Source organism: Mus pahari, chromosome 5 (assembly GCF_900095145.1).
Source record: "Mus pahari chromosome 5, PAHARI_EIJ_v1.1, whole genome shotgun sequence".
NCBI lineage: Eukaryota > Metazoa > Chordata > Mammalia > Rodentia > Muridae > Mus > Mus pahari.
Genome location: NC_034594.1, coordinates 38277211 through 38297685, shown reverse-complemented (window position 1 = coordinate 38297685; position 20475 = coordinate 38277211). Strand labels below are relative to the sequence as shown.

Genomic DNA, 20475 nt, shown 5'->3' with positions numbered 1-20475 from the left:
ACACACACACACACACACACACACACACACCCCTTCACCACATGGCCGTCTCTCCCTTTGCATTTAATTGACATTAGGTAAACATAATGACTCTGTGGTAATGATTCTCCAGTTCCTAACGTGGATCTTGTTTGGTTTCCAGTCTCTGCTAGCCAACTTCCCTCTCCTCATCTTTCTCAAATTTAGACGGGCACCTCAAGCAAAGCATGCCCTCAACATGCCCCCTTAACTCACTCCTCTCTTAGCCTTTCCTGTCGCAGTTAAAGACAGGTCTGGGCTCTTGTTACAAAGACTGTGAAGGTCTACATCTACCTGAGCCTTGGCTCTACCTGCTGTGATAAAGTTTACTAGCTAAGGAAACATACCAGGCCCTGTGTCTGGAGACAGAAAAAGAAACTACATCACGTTAGACCAACTACTTTTCAACCTGTGTGGCGCTGACTGTGGGATAGAGATTAAGTGTATGTTACATGTGTGCCAGTTCCCTCCCGAGGCCCGTTGGATTTACATAACAGGCAGCTGGGATCCACCTAAGTGGGTGCTAGGAACAGGGTGTGGATCCTCTAAAAGAGCAGCAAGTTCTCATAACCCTGCGCCATCTCCCCGGCCCCAGACGATGACAATTTTAACTATTTTATTTCACTTTGTTTTTTTTTTTGTTTTGTTTTTTTGTTTTTTTTTTGGAAACAGGGTCTCCTCTGCAGGCCAGGGTGGTCTGTAACTCACCTTGCAGCCACGCTGGCCTCAAACTTGGTGATCCCCACATGTCAGCCTCTTAAGGGCTAGAATTACAGGCATGAGCCACTCGGCTTAAAAATATTTTATGCTATATATTTTTCCACCATGCGTCAGGTCTTGGAGCTGTTACCCAAAGCTTCCAGTTCCCCCGAGATCCAAGAGCTAAGACGAGTCCTCCAGGGTCCTCACTGCAAGGTAAGCACTTGCCAAAATAGACAGTTTTATCAGAGTTAGGGAGAATAAATAAAAGTGATAGAAAACTTTGACTCTGGATAGATACTCTGTTTCTGTACATGAGCAGCCAGCAGATGTTACTTGCAGATGTGGGGCGCAGATAAATGATCTCCATACTTTCTCTCACGTAGGGAAGGTTTTAAATTTTGAACACAGCGTATGAAATAACTCGGGATATACATTCATTTGTATATCTGTATATGTGCCTTTGTGAGCTTGTGTACACACCTGTGTACAGATGTCTGCAGAGGTCAGTCAGAGGAAGGCATCGGATCCCCTGGAACTGGACTCACAGAGAACACTAAGCCGCTTGATGCGGGTGCTGGGAGCAGAATCCAGGGCCGCTGAATGCTGAATAGCCAGATCTTTTATAATCTCTTGAGCTCTGAGCCATCTCTCCAGCCCCTAAAAGAGATTGCTGTACAGTTTTTAACCTCTGTATTCCACCTATGTTTTAATCTCTATGTTTCCTTGTCTAAAAAAAAAAAAAAAAAGGACAATGACAATCCCGATCTCTTAAAGTGACAGTTACTTAATTTGCTTAGAGCTGTGCCTGACCTGTGGGTCTTTGTGGTTATGTGTCTTATACAGTTTCGAGCCACCATCTTTGAGATGCACGTGCGCTGCACGCGACATTTGCTTACCTTCCCTCTTCTGTCCCTAGGCCTTGCTGAGTGCCCATGACACAGTGGCTCAGAAAGACTTTGAACCCCTTCTCCCCCCACTGCCAGACAATATCCCCGACAGTGAAGAAGCAATGAGGATTGTTTGTCTGGTGAAAAACCAGCAGCCCCTGGTGAGGAAATCATTCCATCTTTTGTTTACGGTTGTGCCAGGGTTCGTTGGGATGTAAGTTAGAGCTAATGGGTACTTGAATGGCAATTTCATCTCAGTCACACAGCGTGGGATAGCGGCATGACAGCCGGTGTAACTTTGCCTGTGGTTCAAATTCACTCAGCTCATCATGTTCTCACCATGCAAAGGCTTCCATTGAGTGTCTTTCTTTTATGAGAAGACAAGATATAAACTCTTTTTGGTGAAAATGCGACCACTATCTGTATTACATATGTTAGTTGGCCTTTATGTATTTTACTCAATTCTGATACACTGGCCTATGTTCTTCTCTTCCACTAATAGAAGGCAGGTAAGAATTAATTGATGCTCTATTGTGTTCTCTCTCCAGGGAGCCACCATCAAGCGTCACGAGATAACAGGGGATATCCTGGTGGCCAGGGTCATCCACGGCGGGCTGGTGGAGAGGAGCGGTGAGCTGGGGTAGCAAGGTGTAAGCGAGACACAGGGAACACGGAGTCTACAGCTTTTCTTCCAGGAGCAGAGGCATTCCTCTCTCCACTTAGGTCAGGGCCTTCGGGTGCTCCTGCTCGGCTAAAGCAGTAGAGAAACAAGAACAGTTGTTTCAAGGGATGCCAGCACCCTCAGCCAGAGAGGCCCTACATGCTCGCCGCCTCTGTGAGGATGCATTCTTGTTAACATCCTTAAGGTTGCCAAGCAAAGCAAGTGTTGTCATGGCGCCCTACAGTGGAAGGACCCAGCCTCTTCTGCTTCCGAAATGGCAGTTCTACCCTCCACGCACATCTCCCTTTTGCCCCTGTGCTTCCACGCCTGCCTCGTGCGCCTGCTCCCCACAGCCTCCTGGCACCTGCATGTGGCACCCTGACACCCACTGGAAAATCCTGTGGCGTCCCTCACTGCCAATCCCCCAGGCCTTCTTTCCTCTCTTTGTCTTTGGCTCTTTCCTGATGGGTCATCCTCCTCCCACCGATTTTTCCCCACATGTTCATCCTGCTGTTGTCTCAGGCCTCTGAATCCTCCCGTCTCTCCTGTATTTCTCAAGGCTTTTAAAAACATCAGCACACAGTAATCGTGCACATTAACAAGCTTCAGTGTGAAGAAACAATTCATGTATACAGCATGTAGTACTAGATCAAGATATTTGCTCTTCTTTCTTCTTTAAATTGACACTATTTTCCCATGCAGTGTATTCTGATTACAGTTCCCCCCCTCCCCCACGGTCCCCCCCACAATCTCCCCCATCCCCTCCCAGATCCTCCCCACCTCTGCACCCATCCAGCACCATGCCTTTTTATCTCTTTCTTTAGAAAACAAACAGGCAAATAAAGAAATTAAACCAGAATAATTTAGAAAAAAGAAAGAAAAGGAAAAGCATAAGAAACAGACATGAACAAAACTCATAAAACACAAGATTGGAGTGTAGTGGTGAGTTTGGCTCTCGCTTTGTGCTCTGGCGGGTCTTGCTTCCAGCCACCCACCCAGGGAATATTTGGATCTGCGAGTGAAAGACACATACACCTTCGCTTATTTTTGAAATGCCTTGGCTACCTCAAAGGCTGGGCACTCCTAAACCTTCCCCTGCCACCCCAGGCCCAATTGGGGACATGGCCAGTGGCCACCCACCCACATTCTTAAGTGGCTTGTTGGCATTCTCTCCTGCAGCTCTAAATCTCTTCTGTCTCCCACCACATCCTGGTGATCCTCTGTCTCCTCCCCCTGCATCCTAGCCAGTGCAACCTGAGTGTCCTGTCCTATCTCCCTTTGCCCAGCCATTGGCCACTGGCATCTTTATTGATCAATCAAAAACCAATTGGGGACAAGAACCTTTAGAGTCTGGACACATCGATTTCCAATTGAATCAAAGCATTTGAACCAATCTCCAACATCTCACCTTTTCTGTCCAATAAAACAACACAACAGCAATAAAACCCCTTCCTCAGGCATAAATTGAGTACAACCACAGCAATTATGTACATCACAGAGTATAACATACAGTTAACATCTAGTCTATCATCTTTGATAAAGATTAAAGTACTCTACTATCATTCCTAACTTAGAGAGTTTATGATTCTATATCTGAATTATGTTTGATTTTAGCCTGTAATACCATCTGAAAACCATGCTTTCAACTCTATACAGTATCTTTCAATGCTACACAGCTTACGTTTGCTTATGAGACTGCAAATAGTCTTCAACCCCATCGGAAAACTGAGAATGAATTAAATATTACCTGGGTATACATGGAACACCAAACAAAGCTCCTAAAACTTAAAACAATTGTAGAAAGAGCTGACTACCTGGCTAGTTGATTCCCTCTAACACCGGAACATCTGTCCTCAACCTTCTGGCCCAGGCATCTTTAGAGTTCTTCTTGCCAGTATTTTGGTTCCATTTTACTACATCAGAGTAGCAAAACACACAAATCACTCTTGGTGTTGGCAAAGAGGTAAAAAATACAGTGCTCACAGACAGTTATGGTGGTATCAGTTGGGGCAAACAGTTTTTTTGTTTTAATTTAAATTTTTCACACGTGCTTGGGGTCATGAGCTAGTGGCCAATGGAACAGTGGCCTCTGTTTTCTTTCTCTGGACCCTTCCTCTGGTTGTGTTCTTGTTCCATAGGGTTGCTGTATGCTGGAGACAAACTGGTGGAAGTTAACGGAGTTTCAGTAGAGGGCCTGGACCCTGAACAAGTGATCCATATTTTGGTAACTGTCTTAACGTCTGCCTTTTGTTACTGATTAGGTGGCATGCCATGCCCCATGGTGTGTGTGCTGTCTGTCATGTGATGGTGTTCAAGTTCCTCTCCCCTCCACCCCCAGCAGCTTTTCATCTCCAGCCCCAGACTTTGTTTGCTGCCATGGAACCCAGAAGTTCTGGCCCAGGCCAGGAAACTGGGAAACACCCCTTCCCAAGCATCTCCTTGAGGATCAGCAGTTTCCCCCTGCTCACGCATGCGCGCGCGCGCGCGCGCACACACACACACACACACACACACATACGCACATGCACGTGCGCACACACACGCACATGCACACACGGGCACAAAGAAGACAAGTTAACACACACACGCACATACACACGCACACACACAGACACACACACACACACACACACACACGCACATGTCCCTCATCCCCTGTGCTCTGTGGAAAACCGAGCTTGCCACTCTTCCTCTTTGCCATCCTCTAGGCTATGTCTTGTGGTACCATCATGTTCAAGGTGATTCCGGTCTCTGTCCCGCCGGTGAGCAGCCAAAAGATGGTAAGAACACACAACAATAGTATGGTGTATAACAATCCTAGCAACTATTCTGTTTTAGACAAGGGTTCAGTATTCAGACTGTTTCTCACTGCTCATGATCTGAAATGGAGAGTGGGTAAAGGGACACAACAAAGGGAGTGGGGCCACCGTGCAATTAAGACACTGCATCAAGAATAGTGAGCAACTGGACAAAAATATTTCTAAACTAAATGGTTCTCTTCTACAACACATTGTAAAATGCAGTGATAATGGGTTTCATTATGACATTTTCATACACACATATGTATAATGTACTTTGATCGTATTCAATCCATCTCATTATTCTCTCATGTTCTACTACCTTTAATCTTTATCTTTCCAACTAACCCCATTTCTGCTTTCACATGTGTGTTCATGCATGCACAAATGTGCGTGACTGTGGGTGTGCATTCGAGTGTATGTGTGTGTGCATGTGTGTGTGTGTGTGTGCATGTAAGTGTATGTGTGTATGTTGTGTGTGTGCATGTGTCTGTATGAATGGGATCCATCAGTGTTATTAATAGGAACACTGAGGCAAATGTCTCAATCTTCCCATCAACCATTGACTGTTTTTAAATCCTGAACGGGGAGGGATGAGGCCCCCATGAGCCCTCACAGGGTGCTGACCTGCACAGTCATGTAGGTGATCATAGGGGCTGTGAGTCAAGTGCAACTGCTACATCATGCCTGTAAGTCAGGGTCCACACCGCCCCTCCTACTTCTGCTCGCTCCCACATTACCTCTGCCTCTTCCTCAACAGTGTTCTCTGAGCTCTGGAGAGGCTAACACAGGTGTCCCATTTGTGGCTACTCATTCAATAACCATCTCTTCTCAGTCCTCCGACTACATAAGAGTCTCTGCAGTAACTGCTGGCCAGTGCAAAAAGAAACTCCTATGGCCAGAGCTGACAGCATCAGTAGTCCATGGGTACTGGGAAAGCAATCTGACAGACACATCATATCCATTTAGCAAAACATCATCAGTAGCTTCCCGCTAGGGCCTATGACCTCCTCAGCCACAGGCCTCTCCACTGCGTTTGCAGTATTGAATGTGAACTCTCTCTTTATGGAGAGAGCATCACATCCGACTGGAAAGTGGTTGGTTACGGCTGTAACAGACTTGCCACTGTTGCTCCAACTTTGCTTGGTTGGTAGGTATTACTGCATACAGGTCTACGGGTTAGTAAAGCTGTTGATGACAAGTCTCCCCCAGCAGCCTTCTTAGCACCTCCCAGTGCTAGCCAGCAGGGAGGAAGCTTTCAGACTAGTTCCAGCCTGACTTCTCTAAGCTCTGTGACGGACATGCCAACAGCAACCCTCCCGCTCCAGCGTCTAGTTTAGAAGAACAACTCTCTTGTCTGGTAAGGGTAGAGAACAAAGATGAGAGCAACAGGCAGAGGAGTGAGGGCAGTGGTTTTAAGTCGTGGTGGTTCTGGACAAGCGTTCTTCTGAGAGTACCGATGTGAACCCGCTGCCAGGTTTATGTTCGTGCCATGATTGATTACTGGCCCCAAGAGGATCCTGACATCCCCTGCATGGATGCTGGACTGCCTTTCCTGAAAGGGGACATTCTACAGATTGTAGACCAGAATGATGCCCTCTGGTGGCAAGCCCGGAAAATCTCAGACCTCGCCATCTGCGCTGGGCTAATCCCTTCTAACCACCTTCTGAAGAGGTAAGGGAGGCCACTTTTGGCAACAAGGTGATCGCTAGGCAATGCTTGGGACATCACGTTTCTGAGTATTGATAAAGACACAAGCAGATGGAAGAACATAAACACCCTGGTTTATAAACCAAAGTGTCAACTTACTGATAGACTTTCAGCTTCTTAGGGGATCAGAATAGTTATATCGGCTAGGTAGAAAAGTGCTTATGAGACGAAATTAAACAAATATTTCTATGGTCTGAATATGTTGACCCAATCCCCCAGTGAAACGTAACCCCAGATCAATAGTATTAAAAGGCCTTTAGGAGTTGACAAGGTCATGAAGATCCATGGATTACAGCATCAGCAGATTATTGGTATTGTGAAGAGGGAGGTATTGGCAGGAAACGGAGAAGTAAGAAATTGAAATCCTGGAAAGACTGCAACAGTTGGCAGTGTGCATGGCCCTGGATGTGGCAGTGGGACAGGTGGCAGAGGAAAGATGAATCAAAGTCTGCGGGATAAGAGATGGAAGCGTTAGAAGGGACATTTGCCTGCACTTAATAAAACCATTCAGAATTACAGCCAGGGTTGCTTAGAGCATGGGAACTGCCATGAAGAATGGGGATAAACATCCCAAGTGGGGGGCTCTTAAAGGAAAGGAATGGTGTCCTGGAAATATTGGGGGGGACCCAGGACAGTCACTGCCCCAGGCTCAGTGGATAGAGCCACCCGTGGTGTGTTGGAACCAAATGACGGAGTCCCATCTTTGAGTCTCTTCTCAAATGCACTCCGCCAGTGCTGCAGCCCCGAGAGAGCCCACACTGTAAGAGTCAGCCAATCTTTGCTTTCTTTCTGCCTAGGAAGCAGCGGGAGTTCTGGTGGTCTCAGCCGTACCAGCCTCACACCTGCCTCAGATCCACCCGAGGTGAATGTGCGTGTGTGAGTGTGTGTAGAGATCATGAACACGGCAGGCACATCCGAGAATGGGGCTTCCGTCTCCCAGGCTGGCGTCCTGCCCGAGAGAGGATTAGCATTTCTACTGCTGTGATAAACACCAGGACCCAAAGCAGCGCAGCTCAGCCAGGAGAGGGCTGGTTCTGCTTCCACATCACCGTCTGTCATGGGAGGAAGTCAGACTGGAACCTGGGGGCAGGTGCGGAAGCATAGGAGGAAGGCTGTGTGCTGGTTGGCACCTTATGGCTTGCTCAGTGTACTTTCTTATACACTCCAGGAGCACCAGCCTAGGGATGGTACTACCCACAGTGAGCTGGGCCCTCTTACATCAGTCCTCAATCATGCCAATCCGATGGAGGCATTTTCTCGATTAAACGGTCCTCTTTTCGGATATATTTAGGTTTAGGTCAAGTTGACAGGAACCAACCAGCGCAGAAGTTAAACACATCCTTGGGTTTAAGACTGCTTAAGTCATTGCCCTCCCAAATTCAAGTCCTCCAAGACATCCCCACCCTCCCCAGACGCTCTCGTGTGTCACACCTGGTTAGATGTCTGTGGCTGTACAGTTGCATAATCTTCATTTGTGTCCTTTCTTTTTTTTTAATGTTAAGATTTATTTTCTTTTTGTTATTTTGTGTGTTGGGGTGGGGATTTTGCCTGCATGTCTGTGCACTATATGCATGCAGTACCCCAGGAGGCCAGAAGAGGGCGTAGGAACCCTTGGGACAGTAGATAAAGTACCAGAAGAGCAGCCGGTGCCGGTTGCTACCAGAGCCATCTCTCCAGTCACTACTTCTTTTGTTTTTCTTTCCTTTTTCTTTTTTCTTTTCCTTTTCCTTTTCTTTTTCTTTTTCTTTTTCTTTTTCTTTTTCTTTCTCTTTCTCTTTCTCTTTTTCTTTTTCTTTCCTCTCCTCTCTATTTCTTTCCTCCTCCTCCTCCTCCTCCTCCTCCTTCTCTCTCTCTCTCTCTCTCTCTCTCTCTCTCTCTCTCTCTCTCTTTCTGTACTGGAGATTGAACCAAGAACTTGGTACATGCTAAGAAAGCACTCTCCCACTGGCCTTTATCCTTAGATTCAGTTCTGGGCTTTTTTGACTAAATATGAGACTGCTATCATTTAAGGAATTCACCATGATCATTATATAGTGTTCTTCAAATGGTAGGAAAGGAGTGGTCAGGAAGGGGTCCACGGCCTTTGGTGCTCGTGAGCTACTTAAGGCTTAATAAAGCTGCTGACACTGGCAGACAGCATCCAAAGGAGAATGGCAGACAACAGAAGCAAAGTGGAGCCTGCTGAGTGGTCCCTTCAGAAATGGTCCCCGTCAGGCCCTGTAGAGGCTAAGGCAGGGGAGAGGGGACATATGGAAACAGAAAGGGCACAGAGGAGACTCAGTGTAGACACAGACAGCAATACCAGCATCACAGATCTGCAAATGGCACATGCTCTTGTTTATTTTTTTCCCATTTTTTCCAAGCCAAAGATTGTTTTCTTTAATGACCACAAATAGTTTTTCTTGCTGTTGTTTGTTTGCTCTTTGTTTTTGGCAGTGTCTCATGTAGGGCAAGCTGGTCTAGCAGCTGAAGGTGACTTTACCTCCTGACCCTCTGCCTCCACTTCCCGAGTGTTGGGTTATACCACTACTCTCAGCTCACAGAGACATTGTCAAAAGAGAACATCCATACAGCACCTTCTCCCTGACACTGTGTTATCACTCAGTTACAGACACAGGTCTGCCTAGTTCCAGCAACGGTTGTAATAACACTTTTTCTCTCTTAACTTTTCTTCAGAGGCATTTTCGCATCATAATCTTCCTAGTAATATTTATTTTGAAAAAAATAATTAACCAATACAGATGGAAAGAATCCTTTAGTTCACTTTGCTATCTCATTTATCAAAGATTTGTGAAGATGCTATTGGTCTAGAATGACCAGAGGACACGACATCTGCCCCTGTGGTGCTCTAAGTATGATTTATGTTAGGTATTTTTGAAAGTCCACATAGAGAGTTGTTTGCCTGGCCCTGTTAGTATTGGCAGACAGCCCTGTAGCTGGGACCAGAGTCTTGAGCTGTTGACTCAGGACCACCTCTCTCAGGAAATGCTTCTGATGAACGGCACCATGCGCCCAAACGCTTAGATCGTGTCTTTTATCTGTCGTGCACGATGCTATTTTGTTTCTTTTTGCTGCTTAAGTCTTACTGTGTATAAATACGGGATATGGACAGGACAGTAGGGAAGAGGATACACCATTTAATTAATCAGAATCCCAGTGCTGAGTTGGATTATGTATGATTAGCAGCGAGTTGTTTACTGTAATGCATTTATTGTCATCCCCATTTCCTGCCCTCCTCCCCTTCATCTCTCCTCCTCCTCCTCCCTCCTCCCTAATGCCCTAACTCAGACCTGAGAAGAGCACGACTTCTGCAGAGCGTGTGGAGAAGGCAGGTGGTGCATTTGCCATAAGCAAATAGTTCTGCATTTCCAGCCATTCTGGAACGTGCATTCATTTCTGAAGGGCGGTCACTAGGTGGCCCCATGAATTCCTGGGACACGAATTGCAATTTGGTGCTTGGTTCTTCTTGTTCTAAGTTAATCTGAAAGACACAGAATGTGAACTGCTGTCCCTTTCTCTCCCCGTTGCCAGCACTGTCTATGGAGGAAGGTAAGGAATGGGATTCGGTAAGACACCCTTATCTCCAAGCACTCCTAGGAATTTCCTCTAATTCTCAAATTCATTTCTGCTCCGCTCAGCTCTGTGAAGCTATCTCTGTGTATCTGGTAGTGTGGGGCATAAGAAGGGCATTTATTCTGATCTAAGAGACCACGGAGGGGGGATGTGATGTCTATTCACAGCTCTAGAGTCTGACAGAGCACAGGCTAAGCCCTCAGTGGAGTTAAGTTCAGCAGGGCTTTGTATCAAGTGTTTATACAAATTTCATGACATTGTGAGGACATTGTTATTATTCTCATCTTGTGTATAAAAAATTGAGGTCCCAGAAAAGGAGTGGTTGCCTAAAATTAAAAACAGGCAGTCTAGAGATTTAAGCTTGCTCCTGGAGGGCCCCATGTTGGAAGTTAAATGGGACCTTCAGGGATTGCCTTTCCATATGTTTATGTTCAGCCACATGCACGTTAATGCTGTGTATCTGTCAGTTAGTCAGTCTGTCTGTCTGTCTGTCTGTCTCCTGCCTCTCTCTCCTCAGCCACAATGAGGGAAGAGTTTTTGCCTTTGACCAAGGATGAGTCCCTGAATTAAGTGTTTTCCACTGCAAGAGGTTCCTCTAGCCAAGATGGACAGCTGTACTAGCCTTGGGGTATAAACATAAATATTTAGAAGGCAGTTTGGTCATCTATCAATAGTAAATTATGCCCTAGAACTTATGACATCCAAGCCATCAGGTTTGGTCCAGGCTGTCAATATCAGTTTTGCATTTCTTTCCATGGATCTAACTGAAAAGTCATTGGCTAACCCCGAACAGTGGTGCTCCTGCCGCAGCAGTGGGGCCCCATTGCCATCTTGTCAGTGTGGTGGTGCTCGGATCCACGCCGGCCAACGCTGCCGATGTACTTTCAGCAGGCTGCACACTTCATCGGGCGCTGTGGGCACTAGCCAGAGCTGCTTACGCAGTAGCATTTTATGGTCTACTGTTCACAACAGGCTTGCTTCTCTGATGTCTTCTCTCTCCGAGTGAGCAATAGTTCTAAGCGAGATACTGAATGGTAGTCTGAGTTTTGTCCACAGGGTTTTGCGTGTGATGTGGGCACATTTTAAGCCCCCTGTGTATGTTCTTTTGTAGAAGACAGCATGAAGATTGACGAGAAGTGTGTGGAAGCAGGTAACAGTTCCTTCTGACTGAGTCACCACTAGAAACATGAAGCATCTCACCCTAGATGACCGGAAGCAGAGGTGTCGGGGCCGCAAGCCCTTCCTCTGCAGGGCGTGTAAAATGACCCCAGCCGGGGTGCTTTTACTGTGACTCCACACTGGGAAGGGAGAAGCAATACTGGGGGTGTCTCCAGCGTTCCCTCTCAGAGATTGTCTCAGGGCAGAGATAAGCCCATCCTCTTTGTGGAATAACAAAGAGGGTGATACCAAATACTTAAAATGCAAAGTCTATTTTTGCTACTACATGTAATGATTCTAGTGTAGGCCGATGGTAATGGGTTCTGAACCTTGGAGAAATAAATAAGACATTTTATATTTTTATAGCTAATGGGTTTTGTGAATTCTAAAAGGATTTCTCTCAAATTCAGCAGTGGTTCTAGGCCTGGCTTGCGAACCACTAGGTTTTGTGAGGAAGCCAGTTGCAGGGCATTGGTCTGGTAGATGGATTTGGTTTTCTCCTGAGACAAGCTCTTCCTCTGTACCCCAGGCTGGCCCTACTCACTACATAGTCTAGGCTGGTTTCTAATGCCCAGCAATCCTCATGACTCAGCCTCCTGAGTGCAGGGATTATAAGGAGGAGCCACCATGCCCAGCTCTGCCAGGTAACTCAGTCATGGTATTGTGGGCTAGTACAGAGTTTGGATATGAAAAATTCATCTACGTATTTCTCAGACCAATTGCAGAATAACGTGGACACTTGTTTAAAAACCAGGTTCCACAGTCTGTTTTTTAAAATTTAGTATGATTTAATTTATTTCTATGTTTTAAAGTTCCATTAATGCATACATTGACAGAGTTCAAACCCCACAAAAGAATATTCAGATAGAAGTTCCTCTTCCTGTGTTTCCCTCTTCAATTTCCCTTTTTAAAAAATAATGATTATGATGATGTAGTTTGTGTTTGTATGTATGTGTGCATGTGCACACACACATGTGCTTACATGCATGCACACACATTATGTATCGGGGGTCACACATACCACCATGAATGTGTGGAGCAGAGGGCAACTTTTAGAGTTAGTTTTCTCCTTTCAACATTAGCTGGGTTCTGGGGTTCAAACGCAGGTTGTTATGGTTGGGCAAGAAAGTTCTTCCACCTGCTGAGCCATCTCACCGCCTCAGATACCAGTGTCTGTAGTATCCTTCGAACATGCTCTTTGAAAATGGGAACAACCCTGCCCCACCCCCGACCTTTCACCCAAACATAAATGCATATCCTTAGACAGTACACCTGGTGCAGCAATTCTGCGCGTGGCCTCCTGCCTTTGTGTATATTGAAGATGATTCTGTCTTATGTAAAGGGCATCTCTGTGGTTTTGTTTTTGTTTTTGTTTTTGTTTTTTAACAGCTTACTGGGTTTCCATTATGAGCACTGTTACAATGACTAGCTTCATAAATATGTATTCCAGTTATGTGAGTGCTCTCCGCGGGGGCTGTGCCTGATCTAAGGATACCTGATGGGTCACGCTACTGTGTGTTATGATTGTTCTTCCACACAGACAGACGATAGTTTCTTCATCTTTAATTCCATTTCCAAAAGATAACAAGAGGGGCAGACAAGGTGGCTCAACTGGTAAAGTTGCTTGCTGCATGTCCTCTGACCTCCACGTATGTTATGGCATGTGCATGCCTGCATATTCTCTCTCTCCCTCCTCCCTCCTCCCTCTCCTTTGTCCTCTCATATATAGTATTAAATACATGTCCTAAGTTTTTCAGAGTAACAAAAGTTGTTTTAACTACTGAGGGAGTTGATTTATCCCCCCCTCTCTGTCAGTCACTTGAACAAGCCAGCCATTCATGAATCCATTCTCCTTGCTGCTGGCTGGGAGACCCTGACATGGCAGGGAGCTTGCACCACTGCCACACCGGTGACCTTTGGAGCAGTCCCCTGTGCCACACCCAATGGTCTGGAGGAGTTTCTTGTGGTGTTCCACTTTTTATTTTTAAAAGATTTATTTATTTTATGTATATGTATTTACTGTCTTCAGACACACCAGAAGAGGTCATCGGATCCCATTACAGATGGTTGTGAGCCACCATGTGGTTGCTGGGAATTGAACTCAGGACCTCTGGAAGAGCAGTTAGTGCTCTTAACTGCTGAGCCATCTTGCCAGCCTATGTTCTACTTTTTAATTTATTCTCTCCTTTCCTGTTATCTGTTTATTTAATACCCTGATGCATCCCTCTTAGAAATCACAGCCCATCTATCAAATGCTATTCGTCTCATTTAAAACGTATGCATGCCACAGAGCTAACACTGACTCCATCTTGATCCAGTGTAAACCATTTTTAAAGGCAGTGTATGGGCAGAAGCATGGACTAGGCTTGCACTGCTAAAATATAGACTTGGTGTAGACAGTCATGTAATAATTTTGCTTTTCACCTCCACTGAAAACCACAGATGAAGAAACTTTTGAATCTGGTAAGTTAAAACAAATCATATTTAGTACCAACTTTTAAATGTATTTTCCATGTTTTGGTATAATTTAAACATATTTAGAGATATAACAAATATCTTTAAACGAGACAGTAAAATAATAAGAATCTAAGCCATGTGAGATAACAGGTTCATTTGCTTCACTGCAGTAGATTTTTACTCCCTATGCATATTCCCAAATACGCCGCATACTTCAGATATGGACCGACACTGTATTTATTTTTGAGGTACTATAAATTTCATTTAACCAGTTACTTCTCTTAGGGCCAGGGCTGTCGGGGGTGGGGTGGACATTTGGGTTTCTGTGGGGGCATTGTTTGATAGCTTCATATATTAAGGGTAGGAGTACTCTTTAAATGGTGGGGTTAGGAATGTCAGAGTCCTGAAGGGTATACAACCAGCTTGCACTAGCAGTTTTCAATCTGTGGGTTGTGACCCCTTTGGAGGTTTCATATCAGATAACCTGCATATCAGATATTTACATTACGAGTCATAACAGTAGCAAAATTACAGTTATGAAGTAGCAATGAAATAATTTTATGGTTGGGGTCACCACACCTTGAAGAACTGTATTGAAGGGTCATAGCATTGGGAAGGTTGAGAACCATGACTCTAGAATCACATAAGTTCCTACTGGGCAATGATAATTGAAGATTAAATTGGTAGCTTTTTAATACATGGTAGTGATGTAAACTTTATAAGTCGTTTATGTGTATAAGGCTAGGGAGATGGCTCTGTGGATAAAGTACGTGCCATGTAAGTGTGAGGACCTAGGTTTGAATCCCCAGAGCCCATGTCCAGCCAGATGTGCACAGTGGTGTGCATCTGTAATCACGTGCTCCTGTGCTGAGGCAGAGACAAGAGAACCACTGGATGTTCGCGGGCCAGCTAGCCTGACACACAGCAGGGGACTATGAAGAGACTTTGTTTCAACCAGGGTGGAAAGTGAGTTGTACTCAGACATTCACACATGGCTGCGACACACACACACACACACACACACACACACACACACACACACACACACACACACAGTGTCATTCTGCTGGAAGACACATAGAATAAAGAATTGTCTTGTAGTTTCTGAAGCCCTTATTTTTCACAATCTGTTCCACGTGGATAGTAAATAATACATAAAGTCCAGTGTTTATGTTGAACAAGCTTTCTCTTTTTTTGTCAGTATATTACTTGTTATAATAATGGCACTTTTCCAGTGTCTATTCCTTAAAGTATCATTGACTCTGTTAGTAGCAGAATAGAATCTACAGCATGTTTGGTTTGTTTGTTTAAATGGGCCTGATACTAGCCCCCTAGTTTCCTTTAGTTTCTCCATTTCCTCAGGCTGAAGTTTAGAGTTTCTGTGCCTTGGGCTACCATCTCTGCTGTAACTGAAGGGGCTCCCTCCTTTACCCTGGACACACACCAGCCTGGCATCACTCAGCACTTGGATGTTAAAGTCCACCTGCCCCTCCACTCTTTGCTTCTCTGTACTTCTGTGAGGAATAGCCACAGCTCTTCTTTTAAACCCAGTGCTTCATCGTGGGAAGTAAATATTAATGTCTAGCAGTTTCTTTTACCTCATAGAAAACTTGTGACTAAGAATTTATATTTTGATATATATATGCAATAATATATACATATATACATTTAAATTTTTTCTTAATTTTTCTTTACAATAGAGTTAAGATATTGTAAGAGGACATTGTATTACACATTGAAGTATATGATAGATTACTTCTCCAATTAATTCATTCCATACATACAGAGAGATCTGAGACTGGAGAAATGGCTGAGAGGTTAAGAGCACTGGCTGCTCTTGCAGAGGATCTAGGTTCGATTCCCAGCACCTATATGATGACCCACAACTATCTGTAATTCCAGTTACAGGGGATCTGATGCCCCCTTCTGGTTTTCTCATGCACCAGGCTGTAGAAAGTTTTAATCTCAATCTGGGCTTCTACCCTGCCTTGATCATTCAGTTTCTGGATAAAAGACACTTTTATTATTTACAATAAGCCTTAATCAGCACAAGAGCTGGACAGATATCTCTCCTCTATGCCATTAGAATCTACTTTCCTATCAACAACCCTGAGTTATTACTTACGATGTTTTATCTGGCGGCTTCTCCTCCATTCACCTCCTCTCTTGTGGTTCTCCTCTGACCCACCCCCCAAGCCCAAGAACTCTAAACCCCACTTATGTCTCCTCTGCTCAGCTCTTAGCTGTCGGCATCTTTATTCACCAATCAGAAATAACTTGGGGGCAAGATAACATAGGTCTACATGCAGACTCTCTTGTCTCTGGGGCAACCAGTTCTTGAGGAACCAGTATTAGCATTAGAATGCAAGCAGCATCAGGCCGAACCACTAAAACCAGGCTTGCCCATGGTGCACATGCGTACATGCAGACAAGCAATCATATGCATAAATAAGTAAATAATTTAAAATAGAGATGTCAGTATAGGTACTTATCATTAAATGATAGCATGGGAACTACTCAACTTACTTATTTATGACCTACTTCTTTTTCTATATGGCCATTTTCTGTGAGATTGTTACCCATTTGGGATAATTTAATTTTCTATACTTGGCTCAGAGCTTATGATTGACTTCTTTAGCATCCTTAGATTATATTTATCTTTCTTTGTTCTGCTTATCTCATCTTTTTTTTTTTCCTGGAAAATGCTCTGCACTCCAAAGTAATACCGGAGCCCCAGAGATACTCACAGTGTCTGTGAAAGGAGACGCAGTGAGCATGTGAAGTGGGCACACAGGGCCCAAGTGTGACTGTGGGACCTGTGACCTTTTACTGATCATCAGGCTCCAGCCCTCTAAGATAAGCAACACCCTGCATATGTTAGGTGTTCAGAGCTGAGCAAGTGTACAGTAAGCACCATACATACGTAAGGTGTTCAGATCAGAACATACAGTAGGCACTGTACATACATAAGGTATCAGAGCTGACCTGAGCATACAGTAAGCACCCTACATATGGAAAGTGTTCAGAACAGAGTTGAGCATACAGTAAGCGCCATATGAGTGTTGGCTGATGATATGGTTATGAAATCATTCATAGGGCGTGGCCAGCTGCTGGCTCTCTACATCAGCTTTACTGGGGAAAGTGTGCAGCCGACCCAAAGCTCTCAAGAACGCTTTCCATTTGATTCTCATAAGAGCTCCATTAAGAACCAGTTAGTGTCCAGATGGCATGTTTTCTGAGTAGATAAGCCTTGGCAGTCGTTCACGACACTTAACTCCTGTTACTTGGACCACTTAGTGAATAGTTAGGGCTCTTCAGTTTCGGTCTCTGCCTCTGAGTGAAAGATAATGTGACCTTCTTGAATTTCTCCAGGGTCAGTGATACAGTGTATTTAGCTAAAACAACTGTCACAACATTAGCAGAAAACCCAGCCACTTGAATATGTCTAGATAACAACAAGCAAAAATGCCCAACCAACCCCTACCCCTACCCCACTACCCCAGCCTTCACAGGACCATCGGGGGTCAAGCAAGGAAGGAAGGTGTCAGACTGCTGGAGAGTGTGCCCCTTGCCTATCTTCCTTCCCAGGAATGTGGGGGTAGGGCTGTAGGAGACAAGAGAGAAGGCTTAGCCATTGTCTCCCTATATTTTCTTTCAAGTACAGTTTTGTGCCCATCAGTAGTCTTCATGGATAAATGACACCTTCAGGGACAGTCTCGACACACAACTTGCAGGATGAATCACCATCCCCCAGCGGTAGAGTCAGATCAAATAAGTCTCTCCACTGGCCGTGTCACGTTACCAGCTTTGCTAAAATGGCGGCCTGACTTCCCTGCTATCCGTTTCATGTTCCTTAAATGGTTAACTTGATCTTTGCCAAGATTAATTCTTCACGTCTCTTTCTTCACTTGCTCAAATATCCAGAGGAACTCGCAGAAGGTAAGTGTTCATTTTTATCCCCTGCATATACCACTTGGTGCGATGCTCAGGGTCTCTCACTGCCTCAAGGCAGCAGCACAGCTTCCTACAAGAGGTGACTTTTTAAAGCCCTGATCAGGAGCTAGTCGGTTCCATAGAGAATGAAGGCAATTAAGCTTTATATCTATATGTTAGTGAATATTTCCTTGTGAATGTATTTACATAACATAGAAAAACGTAATTAATAGATGATACTGGTATATTTTTTCAGATTTAACTTTTTACTTATGTGTACATGCTTGAATGAATGTATGCCATTTATATACTGAGTACTTGCAGAGGCCAGAGAAGGGCGTTCACTCCCTTAGAGCTGGAGTTACAGGTAGTTAATGGTCATGAACATGGATGCTGGAAACCAAACTCAAGTCCTCTGGAAGAGCTGCAGGCTCCCCTAACCGCTGAGCCATCTCTCCAGACCCTGGTGTTTTCTTTGCATTTTCAAATGCATTAGTAAAGCCAGGTACCGTGGCATATGTAGTCAGCACTTGAGAGGTGGCAGCGGGAGGGGCATGAGTTCAGGGTCACCCTCAGCTACACAGCAAATTTGATGCCAGCCAAGACTACATGAGACCATGTCATAACAGACAAAATAACTCTTAAAAAATAAGGTTAGAGAAAGAAAATTATATATGTGAGTTAATCCTATAAACAGATGTTTGTGATTCATTATAACAACAATCAGAAAAGGCCTGTTTAAAGTAAAGGGATTTCATAATTGTGTTTCTGAGTTCTAGTAGAGGCAGAACCGCAGCCCGAGCCAGCCCTGTGGACTGGGTGTCATCCCCTCCTTTGTCGCTGGTGTTCCTGGCTGCCACAGAGCAAGTTCTGATTTTTTTTTTAAATGGAAATAATCAAGCTGACTTTGGTTTGACTTGAAGATAGTGGTCTTGTAGACCCTGTAGTAATGATGTGATGGACAGTCTTAATTTCATTTATTTAGGAAATAGAAATCTAGTAAAACCTTTGTCCTCGTTTCATTACCTGCTTCTATGAGAAAATATCTTGTCAGAAGGAACCTACTGGAGAAAAGATCTGTTTAGCTTACAGTTCTAGGTGGCAATCCACCATTGTGGGAAAGTTTTGTTTTGTTTTTTGTTTTGTTTTTTCGTTTTTTGGTTTTTCGAGACAGGGTTTCTCTGTATAGCCCTGGCTGTCCTGGAACTCACTTTGTAGACCAGGCTGGCCTCAAACTCAGAAATCTACCTGCCTCTGCCTCCCAAGTGCTGGGATTAAAGGTGTGTGCCACCACCGCCCGGCTCATTGTGGGAAAAGTTAAGGCAGAAACTGAAAGAATTTGCTCACATCCCCAGTCAGGGGCAGAGAGACTGACTGCGTGGATATGTGTTTGCAGTGCTCAGCCTACTTTCTCCATTCCTACATAGTCTGGGACCCAAACCCAAGGAGCAGTGTTGTCCCAAATGTGTGTGTTTTCCTCACTTCAGTTAATGTAAGGAAGATTGTTCCCCCAGATGTGCCCATAGGCCAGATGCTCTTCCCAGGTGACTAGATTATCTCACACTGAAACTGTCCAGGACAGCATTTACTACAGGGTCTGCAAGACCATGTTCTTCAAGTGAAAGCCAAAATCAGCTTGTTTCATATTTTTGTAACATCAGCTTTTAAAGGATGAGTTTGAAAATGCATATTCAGGGTCTCAAAATGGAGGTAAAACCGCCACCCAGTCACCCCCAGCCCAACTCCGGCCGTCACTGCCGCTGCCGGGGGGAGGAGGGCCATGATCCAAAGGAGCCTGAGCAGTTGAGGAAGCTGTTTATTGGTGGGCTGAGCTTTGAAACCACAGATGATAGCTTAAGAGAACATTGTGAGAAATGGGACACACTTACAGACTGTGTGGTAATGAGAGATCCCCAAACAAAACGCTCCAGAGGCTTTGGTTTTGTGACCTACTCTTGTGTTGAAGAGGTGGATGCTGCAATGTGTGCTCGGCCACACAAGGTTGATGGGCGTGTGGTGGAACCAAAGAGAGCTGTTTCTAGAGAGGATTCTGTAAAGCCTGGTGCCCATTTCACGAGGAAGAAAATTTTTGTTGGTGGTATTAAAGAGGATATGGAAGAATATAACCCGAGAGACTACTTTGAAAAGTATGGCAAGATTGAAGCCATAGAGGTTATGGAAGGCAGGCAGAATGGGAAAAAGAGAGGATTTGCTTTTGTAACTTTTGATGATCCTGACACAGTTGATAAAATTGTTGTTCAGAAANACCACACTATTAATGGGCATAATTGTGANGTGAAAAAGGCCCTTTCTAAACAAGANATGCAGTCTGCTGGATCCCAGAGAGGTCGTGGAGGTGGATCTGGCAGCTTTATGTGACGTGGAGGAAGCTTTGGAGGTGGTGGGGGAAACTTTGGTCATGGAGGAAACTTTGGTGGAAGAGGTGGCTATGGTGGTGGAGGTGGTGGCAGCAGAGGTAGNTATGGAGGTGGTGATGGTGGATATAATGGATTTGGAGGTGATGGTGGCAGCTGTGGTGGTGGTCCTGGTTACAGTGGTAGAGGAGGTTATGGAGGTG

General features: G+C 44.8%; 1 protein-coding gene and 1 pseudogene across 2 annotated transcripts in view; both read left to right on the top strand.

The window, feature by feature from the left end:
* The window catches only part of Mpp4 (membrane palmitoylated protein 4), a 43591-nt gene that overhangs the window by 10207 nt on the left and 12909 nt on the right, over positions 1-20475 (top strand). Inside the window, exons 5-15 of one of the 2 annotated variants that reach the window (XM_021199381.1) lie at positions 853-933; positions 1637-1768; positions 2156-2237; positions 4407-4492; positions 4977-5048; positions 6544-6740; positions 7574-7638; positions 10308-10325; positions 11461-11499; positions 13950-13970; positions 17889-17903. In XM_021199381.1, coding sequence (XP_021055040.1) covers positions 853-933; positions 1637-1768; positions 2156-2237; positions 4407-4492; positions 4977-5048; positions 6544-6740; positions 7574-7638; positions 10308-10325; positions 11461-11499; positions 13950-13970; positions 17889-17903 — 808 coding nt within the window. The remainder of the gene's footprint in view (positions 1-852; positions 934-1636; positions 1769-2155; positions 2238-4406; positions 4493-4976; positions 5049-6543; positions 6741-7573; positions 7639-10307; positions 10326-11460; positions 11500-13949; positions 13971-17888; positions 17904-20475) is intronic. The other variant, XM_021199382.1, reaches the window with a different exon arrangement.
* The window catches only part of LOC110321304, a 1031-nt pseudogene continuing 157 nt past the window's right edge, over positions 19602-20475 (top strand).